The 19,355-nt window shown below is 42.1% G+C and overlaps 1 protein-coding gene across 2 annotated transcripts in view; it reads left to right on the plus strand.

Moving 5' to 3' along the window:
- The window catches only part of EIF2B3 (eukaryotic translation initiation factor 2B subunit gamma), a 102,186-nt gene that overhangs the window by 67,781 nt on the left and 15,050 nt on the right, over positions 1-19,355 (plus strand). For both annotated transcript variants that reach the window (XM_080406160.1, XM_080406159.1), the window contains 4 exons: positions 1,025-1,155; positions 1,805-1,998; positions 6,084-6,161; positions 6,866-7,014. In XM_080406160.1, the coding sequence (XP_080262286.1) occupies positions 1,025-1,155; positions 1,805-1,998; positions 6,084-6,161; positions 6,866-7,014 (552 nt within the window). The remainder of the gene's footprint in view (positions 1-1,024; positions 1,156-1,804; positions 1,999-6,083; positions 6,162-6,865; positions 7,015-19,355) is intronic.

Below are 19,355 nucleotides of genomic sequence, written 5' to 3' on the forward strand. Positions count from 1 at the left end.
ACTGTAAAAACTATTAATTTGGGAGGAGGGGGGGGGATCCAAATACTTTATTGGAAAATAAAATTACTTTTTAATAGTCAAAATTAAATTACCAAGGTTATAATCCCATTGTACAGCAGGCTTTCTACATTGATATTTGTCCACTAGGGAAAGTTTCTCTTGGTTCATTGTAATGTACAAATCAATGCAAGAGGAAAGATAATCTAGTGATTAGGGTCCTTGTTTAAGGCATAAGTGGCTTGGGTTCAAGTTCCTGCTTTATCACGAATCCCTCATGTAATTTCTCTACCTCCTAGTATTGGGGTGTCAAAATGAATATAGTAAAAGTTGAAGTCTGTGTGCAGGGAAGATGGATGTATTGCCAGCTGAAGCCTTTAGAAGCTTTCTGTTCACTGATATATTTTGGATCAGGGCACCTAAAGAGTGTGAAACTTGGGACCTAAACTTGTTAAAATGTGCTGATTTCTGCTGGCTAAAGGGCTGAGTCTTTAAAATGTTCTTGACGTTTCATGTGAGCTGGAGGACATAATTTCATTTAAGGATCTGATATTTCATATATCCTTGAGCATTTCCATATTTTTATCACAAAGAAAATGAACTGCTTTGGTTTTTCCTCTATAGGCACTTTATTCTCTCTTTTCCTGTCAATCAATGCCATTTTTAAAGCCACTTAAAGTGCATCTCAGTTGTCATTACAGTGTTGGTACTTTCTGCATTCCATCTGCACATGAGCATGAGTTGCAGGGTGATGGTGTATTAAATTGTAGGCATCTCTTTAAAATATAGGGGAATAAGTTCTGAAGATTAAGCTCTTTCCTTATTTCGAATCTTTCTTTATATTTTAATGCATTAAGGTAGCACATGACCAGTGGACATTGCCTTAGTGCCAGCTGTCTTCGAGTACCTGGCATTTTGATTCGTCCTCATGAAAAATGTGCAAAATGTCCAATAAAGTTATGCAAAGAATATGAAGATATGTAAGGATTAGCATTTGTGGACTTCATGTGTCTATCTCCTTCCCCAGGACTATCACATCTCTCCGGAGTGAACTGATTCCACATCTGGTTAGGAAACAGTTCTCTTCTCCTACATCTTTGCAGCAAGGACTAGACAACAAAGAAGTGGACCAAAAGAAAAAAGAACAAGCATCACTAGGTCAGTCAAAGTCTCAAAGATTTGATGAAGGTTTGAAAGCCTATGTGCTACAGCTGAATTATTGGGTAGAGTTCAGAATTAGTCTGAAGCACTACTTTGGGGATTTGGGTTTTTCCCTTACAGTTTATGATAGCAAAGGTTCTAGTAGATGTCTTTTTCAAACAGTATTGTGCATTTTATAAATATTTTTGTCCCCCCTTATTTTGTTGCAAATGAAAAGCAGATCAGCCAGGCACTCTGTATTCTTTTTTTCAGGAATACAGTATAGGTAAATGCACTTTTGAAAGTATAATTTTAGGAGGGAGTTCCTAAGATTGCATAGGGCAACAGAATAAGCTTTAACCACCCTACACTGGGAACTGGACGGGATCTCAGATCTTGGAATTTATTTTTAGCATTTCCGCTGTCTCCTTGTTTGACCTTGGGCAAAACATTGCATCTGTCCTGATGCTTTGATTCACACCTGCAGAATAAAAATAAGCACTTACTCACTACATGTGATAAAATCTGGTAATGATTGCTAAGTATCTAGCCATTCAGATGATGTGAAACAAAGATTTCCCTTCACCAACAGTATTTTAATAGTATTCTTCTTCAGAAAGTATTTCATTAAATCCTGTCTAACTTCATGCATGTGTGTGTTCTTCAGACATTTATAGTTTCATAAAGGAAGATAATAGCTTGCTGAAACCTGCTCCAGATAACTCTTGTTGGAATGATCATAGAGGAGATATGAATGAAACTCTCCATGAAGGAAAAGTGCGCTGCTACGTCCATATAATGAAAGAGGGACTGTGCTACCGAGTGAATACCCTCGGGTTGTATATTGAAGCTAACCGACAGGTGAGAAAAATACAGAACTGCCACGTGGGAATACAGCAGTAGTTCATGGGACATTTTAGCCTCCAGGAGTAGCTCCCGGTGATACAACAGAGGAGTATGTGGGAACTGAACCAGTGCCATGTTATCTAGGCACATCGCCCTACTGGTTGCAGGATGGGGCCATGAGGCCAGGAAACGGCTCTGTCACTAATTCACTCCATAGCTTTGATTTGGCTAAGAAAACCCCCACCCCACAGACTCTTGGAGGTGGCAAGACCTGCAGCCAAAGAGCCAAGAAGTGTGGAAAATAAGGCTGGAAGTAGCTTTTATAGGTCATCTAATCAATATGGTCCATGTCCTAAAAGCAAGATCAGTTCTGCCTGGACTTTTCCTAACAGATGCTTATCTAAGTGATAATGACAAAGATTATTAATGATTTGCAGGAAGACTTAAACTACCCATACATTCAAACTGCCTAATGCTGTCCATTATGAAAGAATTATTTTAGGAAAAGGTTTCAATACAGTGGCAATCCAGGTAAACACAGAGGTGAAGTGTTGATCCATTTGCAGCTTTCACTTTCACAGTACTGAGAATTCATAAAAGCAAAGATCACAGGATAGGATTAGAGAAATCCTGTACTTGCTAATATGCTGATGATTAAAAGCTTTTAATATGTTTTGGGTTGTTTTTTTTTACTACACTTCATTGCTATCAGGAATGGACAGTTTCCTCTAATTTTGAAAGACCAATAAGGAGTACAGTAGGGAAAGACTCAAGATTTCTGGAAGGAGGACTGGGAGAGCGATAAAGTTGTATTTGGAATCCTGGAAATGAACACTGCCTTGCCTTTGCTGTCAGATTGAGTTGATTTCTTTTCAATAAAATGAATGGATGAATTTATGCAAATTAGAATTGCAGCATGGCAGAGTGAGTTTGCACACTGGAGGTCTTTTTCCTTGGTTCCTTTAGAGGAGCACAGAAATAAAGTGATTTGTTTTGAAGTTAGGGGCATGAGGAAGAGGAGAAAGGCATCACTGCTGCCAGAAAGGGAAAACTTTTCCCAAGAATATCAGAAGCAAATGTGCCCAAAGGGTTAAGGGAGAACACTGCTTGCTAGGGGAAGTGTGCGTGTACATTTGGCAGCCACCACTTCAGTAAAAAGTTATTGAGTTAAGCCAGTCAGACTCCATGTGGGTTTTTTTGTGTTGAGGGTTTTTGGGGGGGTTATTTTTTTTTTTTAACCTAAATATTCTACATTTTGGTCAGTTCAGGAAATGTGTTTGCTCCTGGGTGGTACATAGAATTAGTGTTTTGAAATCACATTGGGGCCTTCAACGTTGGAAAGGATTTTCTTTGAATTTTTAACTTTTCCAGAATGGTAAAATTTCTAAGGAAACTATGCGGAGGTAAAACGTAAAATGAAGCTTAATGAGGGGTTGTGAGAAAGGAGTTCCTTTTTTCAGTGCCACTGTATTTTGTTTCTCTTGCTAATCCTCATAAAAGGTACACATTAAATTTTATCTGCTTTTTTTTACCTGTTTTGTTGGTCTCTAAGGAAGACTTTTGGTGTCTTGTTTGCTATTATCTTGGTCTTCGTAGACCAGATTCTGATTCCCTCACTGGAAAGCCAGGACTTATAATTTGCTGTCCAAAAGGACAGACTCATGGAGCAGTAGCAGTCCAGTCCAGTAGCCGTAGGAAGGAATGGCATCCTAACCCACTGCCCTTCTGGTGAGGAAACACTTTACTCACATCATTTCATTTCCAGCTGGGTTTCTGGATGCCTGCAGCCTGTGTGTGTGGGCAGGTGGGTTCAGGAGGGAGTTATCTTCAATAGCAGGAAATAGTTGCTTTGTAAGATGAATTAAATCCAAACACATCTTAAACCTTCCCTTGACCCAGGCACTCCCTCTGACTCCTGCCCCCTATCTAACCTTCCTTTTCAGAGCAAAATGCTTGAGCTGGTAGTTTTCTTGGGTCACCCCTCAGGCTGCACTACCACTGACTGTTTCTAACAAGAGCTTTGCTCTGGCCAGTAAAATCCTTTATTTATTTCACCACACCACCTTTTCACTGAGGAGGGCAAGAGCTTTTCTTCATTTCTTTCCCTTCCCACAGGGCAACACTGGATAGTAGGAATCTTTCCAGCCTATGCTGTAGGTATGCTTTGGTGTGTGTTCCTCTCTTGGATCTATCAGTTGTGGCTGCCTAGCTGTGTGTCAGGTGAGGACAGCATCCCTTCACCAAGTCATCATCATCCAGGCAGATCAACCTAGTCTGTGGTGTTCTGGTGAGATGGTGGTTATCTGTAGTGCCTGCACATTGGACTAAAGGATCTAACCTACTCTTTGTTTTCTAGAAAACAAAGTCTAGTGGGAAGGACCATCTTCAAGATGTAGAGAACTACAAATGTGGAAATGTCTACCAAGGACAACAGGCAGCCTGAAACGATAGCTCAGAGGTGTGAGCTCATCTGAGCTCATCTCACTCATCTGAATGAAGCATCAACTGTGAAAATTCTTATCGTGTGAAAAATAGCACTGTTTATCCATCCTTGCATGCTGGAAGGGAAACAAGCTGGTCATATTAGGAATATCCAAACAATTTCCTGCAAGTATCATCTCATTTGAGATCTTGGGATATTTTTTTCTGATCTGATCCCAACTTCTTCAGATCTGTGGGATCTGCTTCTTGAGGCTCACTCCCAAGCCATCAGCTTTTGTTATCCCAGCTTTCTAAGGAAATTGTTTTACACAATCATACTGTATGGCAGCTCCTTCATAACAGCTTTGGAAATTGCTGGCAACTCTCAGCCAGATTTAACAGCGCAACAGAGATCTCAAAAGATAAGCTTTCCTAAGAGTTCTATAAAAATAGGTGCCTGGGTAAAGAGAGACTTAGTAAGTGCCACTCCTCCCCTCAGGCAAACCCAGTTGCACCATCACTGTGCTGATACTCCATTTGACCTCCCAGATGGACAATCAGTGCATGCATCCTGGCTGGCCAGACAGCTGTGGAGCTCCACACCAGCCCCGGCACACGCAGCCTCAGCCTCTCACTCAGGCATATGATTTGCCCTGACTCAGACCCTGTAGCCCTGATTCATCACTTTGCTGCCTTATGCATCTCCCATGTTTCTTTGACAGCCACCTCTGTCTTACCAAGATGCATACATTGCATCGCTGCTGCAAATAACTCTGTACGGCACTGTGTCTGTGCATTGCTGCAAGAGTCCTACCTCCCCTGTAATCCCCATCCATGCTGTCATCACCTCTCTGGTGTGTGTGACCTTGGCCCCAGCCTGACGCCAGGAGATGCAGAATGCCTCAGGCTGCTCTTTCACCCAGAGAAAGAGGAGTGATGGAGTGATATCCCATCCTCCTACAACGCTGGCTTCCCTTTCTTTTCAGGAGCCAGTTCAAAATTGCTCTCCATGGATTTGTTCATGGCTACCTCATGGGCTATGTCTCTCTTTATTACCATTGCTGCTTTGTCTGCTTATCTAACACCTGCCTTCTCTTTGTCAAGAGCCTTTTCTTCTGCAGCTTTCTACCATCTGGAATAGCCACTTGATCAGCTTTAGTTGCTTCCTTCTTAAACCTCTGAAATACTTGTTTGTTGCCTGCACCTCAGCATGCTACCTTATTGAGTGGGCTGAACATAGTCATCTGTTTATGCCAGTTTACTGGTTTATATTTGATATTACTTGCTTCCCTCTCTTGCATTACTGAATGGTGTACACCACACTGAGCTACATTTGAAATGGCATTGTAGTAATGTACAGGGTGTCACAGTGTTCAGCTGGAGCCAGCCTGCTTGCTGCTGCTGATCCACTGCTTATCTGCAGGTGGGAAGCTGAGTTGAGAGGAGACATGCAGTGCACTGCAGTGGAAGTATACCTGTCCTTTACAGAAGGGGAAGATGATAAATCACACGTACCTGGTTGTAGATTTAAAATGCACAAACCTATGTTTTCCTTTAAGTTAAAATGTTTACAGTCAAAGCACTAGTGCAGTGGAAACCAAATTCATCTTTGAGGTGTTTATGTAACATGCAGGTACAGCACTGTCATGTTAACTGGTGATGTGGGTTTTTCCATCCAGGTTCCCAAGCTATTGCTTAATCTGGGTCTGGAAGAGCCACTGGTTCATGGGTCTGCACAGATCACCGACAGAGGCATGGTAAGTCTCCCCTTTCCCTGTCTCTGCTCTTTCAATACAAGTTTTCACGCCCTTTGCTTCAAGAGCTGCTTCCTAATATTCAGTCCCACTGTCAGAAGTGAAGCTGGGTTCTGAAGTGTGGAATTACAGTGTAGGTGATCCAGCCCAGAGTCTCCTCGTAGGCTCACTCACGAGTTCCTGCCTTTCATTCTCTGTCTGTAAAAATGTTTGGTAAAAATTCTGTCATGCTCCCAAGTCAGACACTGCAGTCTCTTGTTCCCTAATGGCGTTCATGTTAGTTGAGCAGTTTTGCCTCCCAAAGGATGCCAAACTCAGAAAAGTTTAGCTCTACTTCTTGCTGAAGCATTTTGGTTGAATACCAGCTTCAAACCTCCTTTTCACGGGTCTCACTGGGCAAACAGTGAAACTAGTGAGTACTAGCAGGGCTGTTCTTACTGTGCTTACCTTACTGTGTGAAGCCTACAGAGCCAGACCAGCTAATGGAGCTTTACCAAGCTAAAGGACCTTGGAAAGACTATCCAACTGCCTGCCTATGGGATGGGCCCAAAATTTATACATCTTTCCTATGCCAAGGATCCTTAGGGTAGAGCAGGGTGCACTTTGTTGATGTGTGCTTGAGACATACTTTTTGGAAGAGGTGTATGGAGAACAGATAACGGAGAGCGCCAGGTATTTTTGCCAGTTTCTGTTCTTTTCTTCCCTAGGTTGGATCAGACAGCATCATTGGGTCATCCACACAAGTGGGGGAGAAGACATCCATTAAACACTCCATCATTGGCAGCATGTGTACCATAAAAGACAAAGTTAAGATAACAAACTGCATCATCATGAATTCTGTTACAGTCGAGGAAGGGTATGTCATCTCTTTATATCTCAGTCCTCTTAAATTTGCAGTTTCTTTTTCTAGATGGATTCTGAGTCAATAACTTTTGTCCTTTAAGCGATCCTCAGCCACAACAGTTGATACCAGGGGGGTTGTTTCTAAAGACTAAGTCAGAAATAAGTCTCTGTAAACAGACTACAGATGCACAAATGAAATAAATTAATGAGAGGGATGCAGCTTTGGAACATACATTTCTTCTTTTTTAGAGGAGATCGTATAATCTTCAGAATGTGTAAATAAGTTAAGTGTATGTGTGAGTCTTCATAAGATTGTGTGTCATTCTTCCAAACTTTATTTTAGTGGCTGGGACTATGAGTGTACCAGAAATACTTGAGGCACAAAGCGTATTTTAAAGCAGTACACTTACCAACTAGAAACATTACAGCTTCACCTAAAATGTCATTTTCTTTGGCCCTTTTTTGTCATCTTGCAGTTTTTTTACCATTGCATGTGCTGAGTAATAGAATAAATTAATAAATTTTTCAAAGGGAAAATCTGCCAGCTAGTAGAGGTTATCCATGCATTAAAGACACTACCTAAATAGGTAGCCTTGAGCTTTACATTTCCAAATGTGGGAAGAGTGGCCTATCTGTAATTGTTGATGTCTGCATGCCCCCATCTTTCCATACGTGCTGGCTTCCTGTGGATGTCAGTGGAAAGGAAACTGCTGATTGAGTCTGTGCAGGCCTGTATAAATTCGCTGCTCCTTCATGGCTTGAGGTTTGCTTAGGGCCTCAGGAAAAAGGCCAAACTCTTAAAAAATGCCAAGTTGGCTCTTAAAGTTGCATATCTGAAAAACAAAAAACCCCAAAGGATGTGGGGTCTATGGAGGATACTACTGTTACATAACTAAATTACAGGTAAGTATGGTACCTTACTGCCAAGTGTTTTCCTTTAATAGAAATCCACAGTAATTTCAAGCACATCATAAATCAGAATTCCATTGAGTATAGAAAATAGCTGGTTTCCAGTTCAATTGCAAATAGATCCAGTATGGCTGTATCACAAGCACTGCTGTCATAAGAAGTACGGGAACCTTTCTCGTTTGATCATGAGACTCTGTCATTTTGATTGATGAATTGATGCCACAATCGTAGTGGTATGGTTTTGCATATGAGGTGAGCGGCTCTACCATTAAATCACAGTGGCAGCTAAGTATATAAATAGTGCTATGTTTATGAAGAGTCCCAAATCAGCATGTGTTTGCCTGCACTGTTATATAGTATTATTCTCTTCTAAATCCTAAATTCAGCTCAGAGTCATTATCTTAAGCATTCCACAAAATTCCACAAGCGTCATAAAGATGGTGATAAATTATTTTTTTAGAGGGATAAACTAACTTTTGGGGTAACATTTTTATGAATTTCTGGAAAACAATGTCATCCCTAGTCACTCTTGGTGAAAACAATGTAGCTACCATTGAGTAAAAAACCTCATAGTCCCCAGGGTTTACCCCCTTTAGTTGCTCTGTGGTTATTGCACACTGATGCACTGGAGTAAAATTTGTAATTACTGCTTTCCAGCCAGAATTAAGGCTATAGACCAGGGAGCTTTATTTCAAAGCATACTGTAATTCATACTGTGTAGATCTGTACAGATACTGAGCTCATAAAATATTTCTTATTGCATCATGGTAAGTCTTAAACTTAGAGGGGTATGAAGTCATGCATACACAGGTAGTGAGATACAGAAATATTCTAGCTGCTGAGTTTTGTTGAAAGAAGTCTTGCTTGTAACAGTGAAGAATTTCTGTGTATTTTGACCCTCTTTCATGACTTGCATTAAATCTGATAGATATTTTTTTAAAATGCTAATGACTTGCACGTGTTGATGGGTCCATTTGCAACAGGTGGATAAATTATATGTGGGTTTGCTTTAAACCTCCCGCAGTGGAGAACTTCTCTTTACAAACATCTCTTCTCCCAGGTGTCTCTAAAATAACTCAGGCTTTATCTAATCAGTGACTTCAGAAAACATCTTGGACTTTAATTGGAAAGTCAGTATATGTTGGCTGATATAGGTCAAAATGAGCATGATAAAATGCCTTAACAGAACTGATTCATTTTTTGTTGCATAGCAAATGTCTGACAAATAAGCCAATTTTAACAGGTCTAAGGTTATTATATATTAATATATATATTAATTATTATACTGAGAAGTGGATAAAAACTGTATCATTTAAAGAATATACATTTTAATGATGACATGAGCAGCTCCATCAAACTAATGGACTGCCTGTAGTCAAATGTGAGTGGTAGCTGAAGGCCAGGGCCAGCAGTGTTCGTTGCAATAATACCAACTTGAAGCAGTAGGCTGAAAAGGCTGCAGTAGGGCCCATATTATGGAAAAGACAAAGCTATTTACATAACTCAGAGAAGAGAGAACAAGTAAATGGTTTCTGAAAGTCAGGAGACTGGAAATAACCAAATGCAAAAATTGGTCTGCATTCTAAGGTCATTTATGAAGACCCATGATTATACATGGCACTGCCTCGGTAAGGTAATTCCCTTACCACTTCCATCACCTCTAGCTTCTTTGGGTTGAATCTTACCTTTCTTTTTTTTTTCTTTTTTTTTTTTTTTTTGCCCCAACTCAGCTGCAAAAGTGATCAGCAACTTCTGTTCACTATGTCAACATAGAGGAAAAAAAAAGAAAAAAAAAAAAACAACTAAAAAAGAAGTGAAGTTTTATCTCTTGATGATTTTACTGTAATGTGATTTGAGGATCCTGTGCCATAGTTCCCTTGGCTTCAAGATCCACAAATTACATCTCCGAACCAGAAAAAGCTTTTGAATAGCCTTACCACATTTGATACCAGCTTCTGAAATGAATAAATAGATTCTTTCTGGGCAGATGGGAACACCACAAGGTGCTGTGCTTTAGAACAAAACCAGGTTCCTATTGTTAGATTGGCTCACTATTGGAGAAACAGAGGTTATGACCTAAATGATGATGATCTTCCCAGCTGAATAGATGAAGGGAACAGGGTTAGCTTGGACAGTGCCATTGCATACTCTTTGTAAATTATGATCTGTTCTCTAAAAATGGCTAGTATGTTTGATACTGTGGAGGACCCAGTAGCAGGGGTTTTTGTTTTCTGTGGTGTGTAGGACTTCACAGGAGACATATATAATGTAACAGAAGTGATCTGAGTAGATGTGAATCCCTGCCTTAGAAGAGATTGCAGGGGATTAAAGAAGTTGGGGGCAAAATAATTGGTAGTCCTTTCTTAATGTGTTTCCCACTGTGCAGCTAATTCTTCCATCAATGAGACAATAAAATAGTGAAGATTACATATGTGCTGAATGATGGACATACTTGACCAAGCTGTGAGGGATGTAATTTATACAACAGCACAAGTGCTGATAGATGCTGACTGCTCGGGTGACAGGCTGCAGCGGGGAAATGGTTCTTGTTTCCCTCTGGACAGCTCCCCAGAGCTCAGTGACAAATGACTGCACTGAGTTACATAGTTGGAGAAAATCTACTAATTGAGCTGGAATTATAGGTCACTTGAAAACTCTGTATATCTGAATGCTCCTGCAGTAGCTGTACATGTCCTCAGTCTCTACAGCAGCTTGGAGCTGCTCCTTCTGTTCGATTTGCGCTAGAGGTGGTGCAGTAGAGCAGAGCCCTGGATTGCTGTCTTTGGTGCAGGAGTCCCCTCATTACAGCTTGCTTGCAAAGGAGCAGTCTGTAACACTGGCAGACTGACTGAAGCTGGTTATGTAGGGAGATTGTGCCACCTGCAAGTGGAAGGTGATGTCTCTGATAGATTTACACACACACACACACCCCCAATGAGCAAGGCTGCCCAACTGGTAACAACAGATGTGGAGAAGGGTGAAGTACTCAACAACTTTTTTGCCTCAGTTTTCACTGGCAATATCTCTTCCTACACCTCTTGAGTGGATGGACCACAAGATGGGGGCTGTGGAAGCAAAGTCCCCCCTGCTGTAAGAGCTCAGATTCATGACCACCTATGGAACCTGAACATACAGCAGTCTATCTATGGGAGCTGACACAGTGGATGCATCCCAGAGTCCTGAGGGAATTGACTGATGTAGTTGTCAAGCCACTCTCTATGATATTTGAAAAGTCATGGCAGTCAGATGAAATCCCTGGTGACAGGAAAAGGGAAACATAGCACCCATTTTTAAAAATGGTGGGAAGGAGGACCCTGGGAACTACCAACCTCAGTGTCAGACTCACCTCTCTGCCTGGGAAGATCATGGAACAGATCCTCCTAGAAACTGTGCTAAGGCAGATCCAGGACAGGAAGGTGATTCAAGACAGCCAGCATGGCTTCACCAAGGGCAAATCCTGCCTGACCAACCTGGTGGCCTTCTATGATGGAGTGACTACATCAGTGGACAAGGGAGGAGCTACAGATGTCATCTATCTGGACTTCTGTAAGACCTTTGACATGGTCCCTCACAGCATCCTTCTTTCTAAATTGGAAAGATCTGGATTTGATGGGTGTACTGTTAGTGGATGAGGAATTGGTTGGATGGTCGCATCCAGAGGGTAGTGATCAACAGCTCAATGTCCAGATGGAGATTGGTGACAAGTGGTGTCCCTCAGGGGTCCGTACTGGGACCAGTACTGTTTAATATCTTCATCAATGACATAGACAGTGAGATCAAGTGCACCCTCAGCAAGTTTGCAGGTGACACCAAGCTGAGTGGTGTGGTTGACATGCCTGAGAGATGGGATGGCATTCAGAGGGACCTGGACAAGCTTGAGAAGTGGGCCCATGTGAACCTCATCAGGGTCTACAAGGCCAAGTGCAAGTTCCTGCACCTGGGTCAGAGCAACCCCTGGTATCAATACAGGCTGCAAGATGAAGGAATTGAGAACAGCCTTGCTGAGAAGGACTTGGGGGTATTGGTGGATAAAAAGGTCGACAGGAGCCGGTAATGTGTGCTTGCAGCCCAGAAAGCCAACTGTGTCCAGGGCCACGTCAAAAGAAGTGCAACCAGCAGGTCAAATGAGGTGATTCTGCCCTTCCACTCCCCACTGGTGAGACCCCACCTGGAGTACTGCAACCAGCTCGGGAGCCCTCGGCACAGGAAAGACATGGACCTGTTGGAGCAGGTCCAGAGGAGGGCCACAAAAATGGTTGGAGGCATGGAACACCTCTCCTATGAGGAAAGGCTGAGAGACTTGAGGCCATTCAGCCTGGAGAAGAGAAAGCTCCAGGGAGACCTTATTTCGGCCTTTCAGTACTTAAAGGGGACTTATAAGAAAGGTGGGGATACACTTTTTTGCAGGGCCTGTTGTGATAGGACAAGGAATAATGGTGTTAAACTAAACAGAGGGTAGATAAGACTAGGTTATAAGGAAGAAATTCTTTACGATGAGGGTGGTGAAACACTGGAGCAGATTGCCCAGAGAGGTGGTAAATGGCCCATCCCTGGAAACATTCAAGGTCAGGTTGGACAGGGCTCTGATCAACCCGATCTACTTGAAAATGTCCCTGCTTATTGCAGAGAGTTGGACTAGATGACCTTTAAAGATCCCTTCCAACCCAAACTATTCTATGATTCTGACTCCACTCTGATCTGTCCATAAAACAGAAATTACTGCTCCTGGAGCTTGCAGATGATCTTGCAACAAATTATGCTGACCTGAGCATGGTAATTGTTTCATTTAGTATACTTGGGCACACTCAGCTTCCTTGAAATGAGACCTAGGTATGGATGGATGCATTTAGTTTCAGGTTCCTGTTTTGGATTTTCTTTTGGCTGTTGGGTTGTTGGGGTTTGGTTTTTTTCAGACATTGGCTTTATTTTTACCAGTTTTGTCATTTTACTTAGTTTGTTAGCTTCTGGCAGCAGGAACATCTAGATGCTGTAGTTATACAGGACCTTGTGCCAAAGTGCTCTGAACGTGCAAATAGTAGTAGTGTGAAAAGCATGTTGAATCCTTTATTCAATCCCTGCAGATAAAGTTTTTGAAATCTCTTATTTGTTAGTAAAACTATCTCAGTGTATACAGTTACTGAAAGGAACTTGGCCATTTTGACATGTGCACACAGTATATTCTTCTTCCTTGGTCATGGAAAATTAACATTTCCCTGGGAAAGATTCAAGAGATAGGGCTACAGTACGGAAAAAAACCCACCCTGATCTTTGGACTGTTTAGAGGTTAGTTGAGGAGGCAAGCATGAAAAGGTCAGATAAATACCGAGTCCACAGTAATTCATGTTTTGAAATGGTCTTGATTGGCATGCTGGCAGTCAGAACCATAGGAGCTCTGTGGCAGATTTAGCCTCTGAAATGAAGTATTTTTTTGCTTTCCTTTTTTCAAGGAAATGCATGAAAGCATACTGCTTCAAGTGATATCTTTATGGAAATCATAAATAGGCTGCTGTGATTATCAGAGAGTGTGACAGCAAGATGCAAACGGCCCAAGATTAGCATCAAGATTTCACCTCCACAGCTAGGAAGTACCAGGGAAGCTCAACCTGTTTCTCTATAATTTTGTCAGAAAAACTGCTCATTGGGGATGATTGGTTTTGGACAGTGGAAAAGATAAATGAAATGTCTGATCACCTGCCTGGCACAGACCAGAGAACTTCAAGCAATACCTAAGTTGAACTTAGCAGCTGTTGACTTTAGAAGATGGTGATCTTCATTTGAAAGTCAGGAACAATTAGAGGTCTATTGACCATCTCAGGAATCTGTTCCAATGTTCATTTTAGTCTTCCTGCTTCCATTTGTAATGTATAGAGACACATCTCTGTTCCCGAGTGTTTTACAGTCTGCAGTCAGAGATGCTTTGTGTGGCACAGAGGCTTGCCGGCACAGGTGTAATTTGTGGGATGTTAGAATCACAAGCTCTGATGGGCAGGTACTGCCTTCCTCTGGTATTTACATTGCTGACATTTAACAGTTCTCTGGCTGGAACTCTGCAAGGTTTCCCCTTTTTGATTGTATAACGGTGTTTTTATCCTGGCATCCATCGTGTGGATATACTTTGATGTGACATCTCAAAAGATTCCTCACCCTTTAACTCCTCAAGTTGTATCCCCAAACTGGGAATAGTAGTGTGAGAAGGTGAGGGTTCCTTCCAGAAAGGAATTTGCAGCACACGGTTCCAGACAGCCTGATGCACTGGGCAGTCTGAGTTCAGGAACAGTAAGACTGGGGTTGCAGGTGTGACTGAGATTATCATGTGTGGGTGTACAAGGGCAGGAACTACTGAACAATAACCTCATCTCCTTCTTGTGTTTGTAAAGCTTTCAGCCTGTTGTTGGAAGTACATAAAAACATACTACCCAAAAAGAACTGCTGAAATTCCCCGTATGACTCACTGCTAAGGTTACCTTTTGGAAACGGAAGGAGTTAAAAAGAGAAGCAGATATGGTTTGGGTTAGGCTGCACATAATGGCAGCAAACTGCAGAGTGTTGCAGCATCAGGGAACTTGGAATGCAAGATGGGTGACACCGAGCGTGGCAGATTACGGAAACTGCAGGGAGGTGTTGTGAATATTGAGGACAGAGGAAAAGTCAGTTGAGTCCTACAGGGAGGTGTGGTAAACCTCAGGGAGATCTGACTCCTTGGGCAGAAAGAATAGGCTGGATTAAAAATTTGTGTGAAGGACCAGGTTTATGGAGGAAGGACTGGCACCAAACATTTGTGTCAGCCAAAACCAGCATCTTCCTTGTTCACTCATATGAGGACAGTAAGTTGTGTGTTGGATTTTGTTAAAGGTGTTCTGGCTACCTGTGTGAAAGTAGATGGCACAGATGCTGTAACATTACTCAGTGAGGGGACTGGAGAGACCACGTGTGACTGGTTAAAGCCACCCTGGTTTACCACATGTCTCCAATTTATTGCTACTTTCTATGAGAAAATGTACAAAGGAAGAAAACAACGAGCAAGCCGAGCTGGATTGACTACTAACTGCAGATTGATTGTGAAGTTTATTGGTTGTTTCCTCAATAGTGCCAAATCAGCACCTGATGTAGAAAGAGTCCGTGGTTTGAAGCAAGTTCTAATTAAAACCAGGATGGAATTGAGCCTTTATAGGGGTTCAGCACATAAGTAGTCTTTTTCCCCTTGGATAATGGCAGTACAAAGGAATGATCCTATTGCCAAGGCAACATTTGTTGAAATTGTAAAATATATTTTACAGTACATTCCCTCGTGAGAAGGAATGAGGAGATGAAGTTGTTTCCAGCACCATAGCTTGCAAAGCTGGAAATAAAGATTTTCTTATGCTGAGATTCCCAAACATTTTCTACCTTGAACCTTTTTTAAGATGGCTGTTATCTTCTGGACACTTTGTCTCACACCACCAATTGCCCCCCTGCCCTGTGCTAACCCTAGAAAGAAGAATGAGTTTAGAATAGATAGCGCAGAAAGCGCATAGGAAGTGAGAACTTGATTCAGAGAAAGCACATGATCAGCCTCAGTGTGTATATATGCAGGAAGTATATCATGGATATGGATAAACATCGGTGTATGAAGAAAGCTAGGCTTTGGCTGTAAAAAGAGCTCTTATTTGTCTTATGTAGCAGTTATGTTCTGTCCTTTCTGTCACACCTCTTGGTTTTAAATTGTTTTTGGTCAGGAACCATAATTTCACTCTACTATTTAATTCAAGTCACATGCTGTATAAGATACTGAATAGAGACAACTGAGACAACCTCTGTCTGGCAGAGTTTGCTTTCAGGAAGACAAATTGAAGAAGAGAAGGCAAGCTAGGAAACCAGTGGGCAGGAACCAGTTGAGCTACCTGCAGGGACACTTTTCAGCTACTTTCAGCTGAAGTCAAATTCTACTATATCTAATGTATTTAGGATATTTCTCATATAGTACCTGTTATCTTGTGAATGTCTGAACCATTATTACTAGCCACTCTTTAAAAAAAAAAAAAAAAAAGTTGTTTTCTGGCTAGCTTCCTGGTACATCAGTCAGTCTTAAATAAATCACCTGTTCTTTAATCTCAGATGCAGATGTTTCTCTGATAGTGCAGGGAGCTCTTCCCAATTTTCCAAACATCTTGTACATCCAATGTTGAACTCAAAGCACAGGTCAACTCTGAAAAGTAGCATTTTAAAACATCCCCTCTCATTCTGCTGATCTGCTTCTTCAGGTGGCCAGAGTTATGTCTGACCTCAGAGCTATAAATAAGCCTCTGCCTCTTGCTAGCCACATGGGTTTAATTCAAAGAGTATGAAGATTTTCCACAAGCAACTGATTTTTGTTGGGTTTTGGTGGGAATCTGGGTGTGAGTGTCTCTGGTACTCTTGAAAATCTTCCCCAACCTGTGTACGGAAAAGGCAGAAGTTATATTGTGCCAGAATTGTGCCTGTAAGTTCCTAAGGGGACCGTGGGGTTGAACAAGTTCAGCTTGGCTCTAAAAAGCTAGGCTCGGATTGTAAGGGTGACATTTAGAAAATCCTTTTCCTTGTCAACCTAGCCCGTATGATACAGAAGTTGATTTAACCAATAATGTCCTATGGAGGGCTATAGCTCTCAAGCCAGAATTGCCCTTGAAACACCCCAGAGATTCTTCTACCGCAGAGTCTTTCTACTCTGCATGCCAGTTACCCGACTCAGTTTGTGTCAGCTAGTGATTCTCACTACAGTATAGCTAGCGAACCCAGAGATGGAAGTGAACATGTAATTCTTCTGCTTTTTTACCTTCACGTAGATATCAGTAGCTTTTCCTGGGCATCAGCCGAGTGTCTATAAAATCATGCAGGACATGGCCCTCCAACTCTGCAAAAGAGAATCTGGAGGGAGGGAGGTCGGTTTTCCTGCGTGTGGGTTTCCTGGTGTAAAACTCCTTGCAGCATAGTTTTGCTGAAGTGTGCAAAACCAAGCTTGCAGCTACATAAAAGGCCACCAATTTGTTTGTTCCAAGATCAGCTGGATTTAGCTGAAGTTTCAGAGGTGAGGTGCAACCTTCCAGGCGACCTCCCCCAGCAGCCTAAGTTTCACTTAATAAAACACATTAAGGTAGGTTTGAGGCAATCCTTTAAGGTCAGTTGAACTTTCACTGGAAAATACGAGTGCTGGCAAGTATATGCAAGATGTAATGCAAAATGTTTAGGGTGTGGGGAAGAAGTGTAAAGGAGCCATACCACAGTGATGAGCTTGGCTAGAAAAGAGACATGAAACAAGTTCCTTAGTGAAAACACCCTCAGAGACGGGTGAAGAATTTAGTGGGGTTGGTAGAATGATTTTGTTACCCCCAAGGGGGAAAATAGGAGATCAAAGCCCAAATTCACTTAAGAATGCGTGCTTTGAAATGTATCTATAAATTATAGCACATACTGCTGGCATCTATTGTAGTCTTCGGTATTTGCTTCGAGTGTATAACATGAGATTCACAGTGCCCTGAGTTCGCAAGTAGAATTGTGTTTGTGTAAAAAAGTATTGGTGTGTAAAACGTGTTGGTGAAGGCAACATTTTGGGTTCCCAGGTTTCCTAGCAGTGTTTTTGCCTCTTCCCTGTTTTCCCATGGTCTTTGTGCCACAACCCTGTGATCATGTGTCCCAGCCGCCAACTCACCAGCTAAAGGGGCATTCATTGAGGGGTTGCTGGTAGGTTTTAGAGCTCTACCTGCCTCCTTGCCACCTCTCAGTGTTATTAAGATGCCGGTTGTGGCTGTTATCTTCTTGGTCAGGGCAGAATGGGATGTTGCTCCCAGGGGAATCCACAGCTGTTACCCCTCAGTCAGCAGGGTAGCTGCCGAGGCATGTCACCCTTTGCTTTTAACTCCTGAATCAGTCTCTCCGTTTCGTAGCTCATCTGGAAGAGCAAGAGACCTGACTTCTTGGCATGGCAGAGCGGTACCAACAAGCTGTCCTAAGCTTTGTGCTCCAGGCTCTTTCTTCCTCATGAGTGTATAGTTTTAAGAGTTGCATTTTAGACACCTCATTTGCTTTGCTGCCCAACAGAGATTATGTCGGGGTTTTGGCACAATTGGATTAAACTAGCAGACCTGGATAACTTCCATTGGCATTTCAGGAGATTTGCTGTAAGGCAAACCTGTGACATTCATACCTTCCTAAGCTTGCACAACTAGGGCGAGAGCTGCAGTTGAGGTCTTGACCTCAGTTACTTAAGCCCCTTTCTCCCAGGAGCGTTCATCACTTTAATCACAGAGTCCTAAATAATCAGTGGGTAGCCTGTAATTAGGGGGTTGTGTCTTGGACTCCTGCAGCCTGCTCCTGGTGTGCTGAGCGCTGCGTATTTTGATTTCCCGTTCCCTCAAAGGATGTTTGATCTCAGATTTACACTTTAGAAAATTAAGAAGGGTATGGCACCTCAGTCCCCTGGCAATCTTCCTACTTTCAGTGGTAGGTGCCTTGCTTTTCCTAAGTATTGCAGTGCTGCAGCGATTGACACACTTGATTTAAGAGTTTGATTTATAGACTGATACTCAGCCTGAAAGTCAGCAGTTCCAGGGCTGCGTAAATCAGCCTGTCTCTGGGACTAATACTTCCTTATTTATAATTTCGACAGGAGATGGAATTCTTTCTCAATTCTTTACATTTCTTTCAGATGTAATCGACCACCCTGTCCTTTGGTTTAAAGCTATGTGACTTTGCCACAAATAGAGGGAGGGGAAAGTAAGCCAAGTCCAGGAATTGCTGTGCTATAAAAGCTCCATATTGTATGCTCTTGGACTTTGCTTTCTCCCAGCTTCCTTCAAGCCCACACAAGAGATGGACTTGAGTTTTTTTGGCTTTCTTCCCCTCCCCCCTCCCTCCATACATACGCTGACCTTTTAGAAAAATAAATAAAAGATAAAGAAGGACCTGGAATGTTGCAGAATGTGTGTACATTTTGCTCTCTGTTGTTTTCTGCTGGGATTAGTTGTTTACAATGGGGGAGAGAGGGAGGGCAGAGGAAGGGAGGTCTGTGGCCTTAACTGAAATTAGTGGCATTTCAGAGTGATCTTGTTAGGTGGTCTGCAGTTTAAAGACCTAAATCCTTGTAATCCCCCCATGCCTCCTTGGCCACTACTCCTTTTACTCTTGTTCTCTCACTTTCAAAAAAAAAAAAAAAAAGTCTGCCCCTCTCTCTCTCTCTTTCCTTCTCAGATACAGGCGCGTAACATACATGCATGCATGCGTGCACAGACACAGACGTACATGCACACTCTCTCATATGCTTCCATTCTCACATTGTACCTGTATAACAAATTAATGTCTTAGCTACATCTGTTCCCACTACAGGACTGGGCTTGTAAAATGGTCTCTCTAGAATGCAGACGCACACTGAATATTTTTATTTATTTTCTGAAAAACACCCAGCTGCCAGACTTTCAGTTTGTGATTACACTT

Source organism: Falco punctatus (assembly GCF_963210335.1).
Source record: "Falco punctatus genome assembly, chromosome: 11".
Lineage (NCBI taxonomy): Eukaryota > Metazoa > Chordata > Aves > Falconiformes > Falconidae > Falco > Falco punctatus.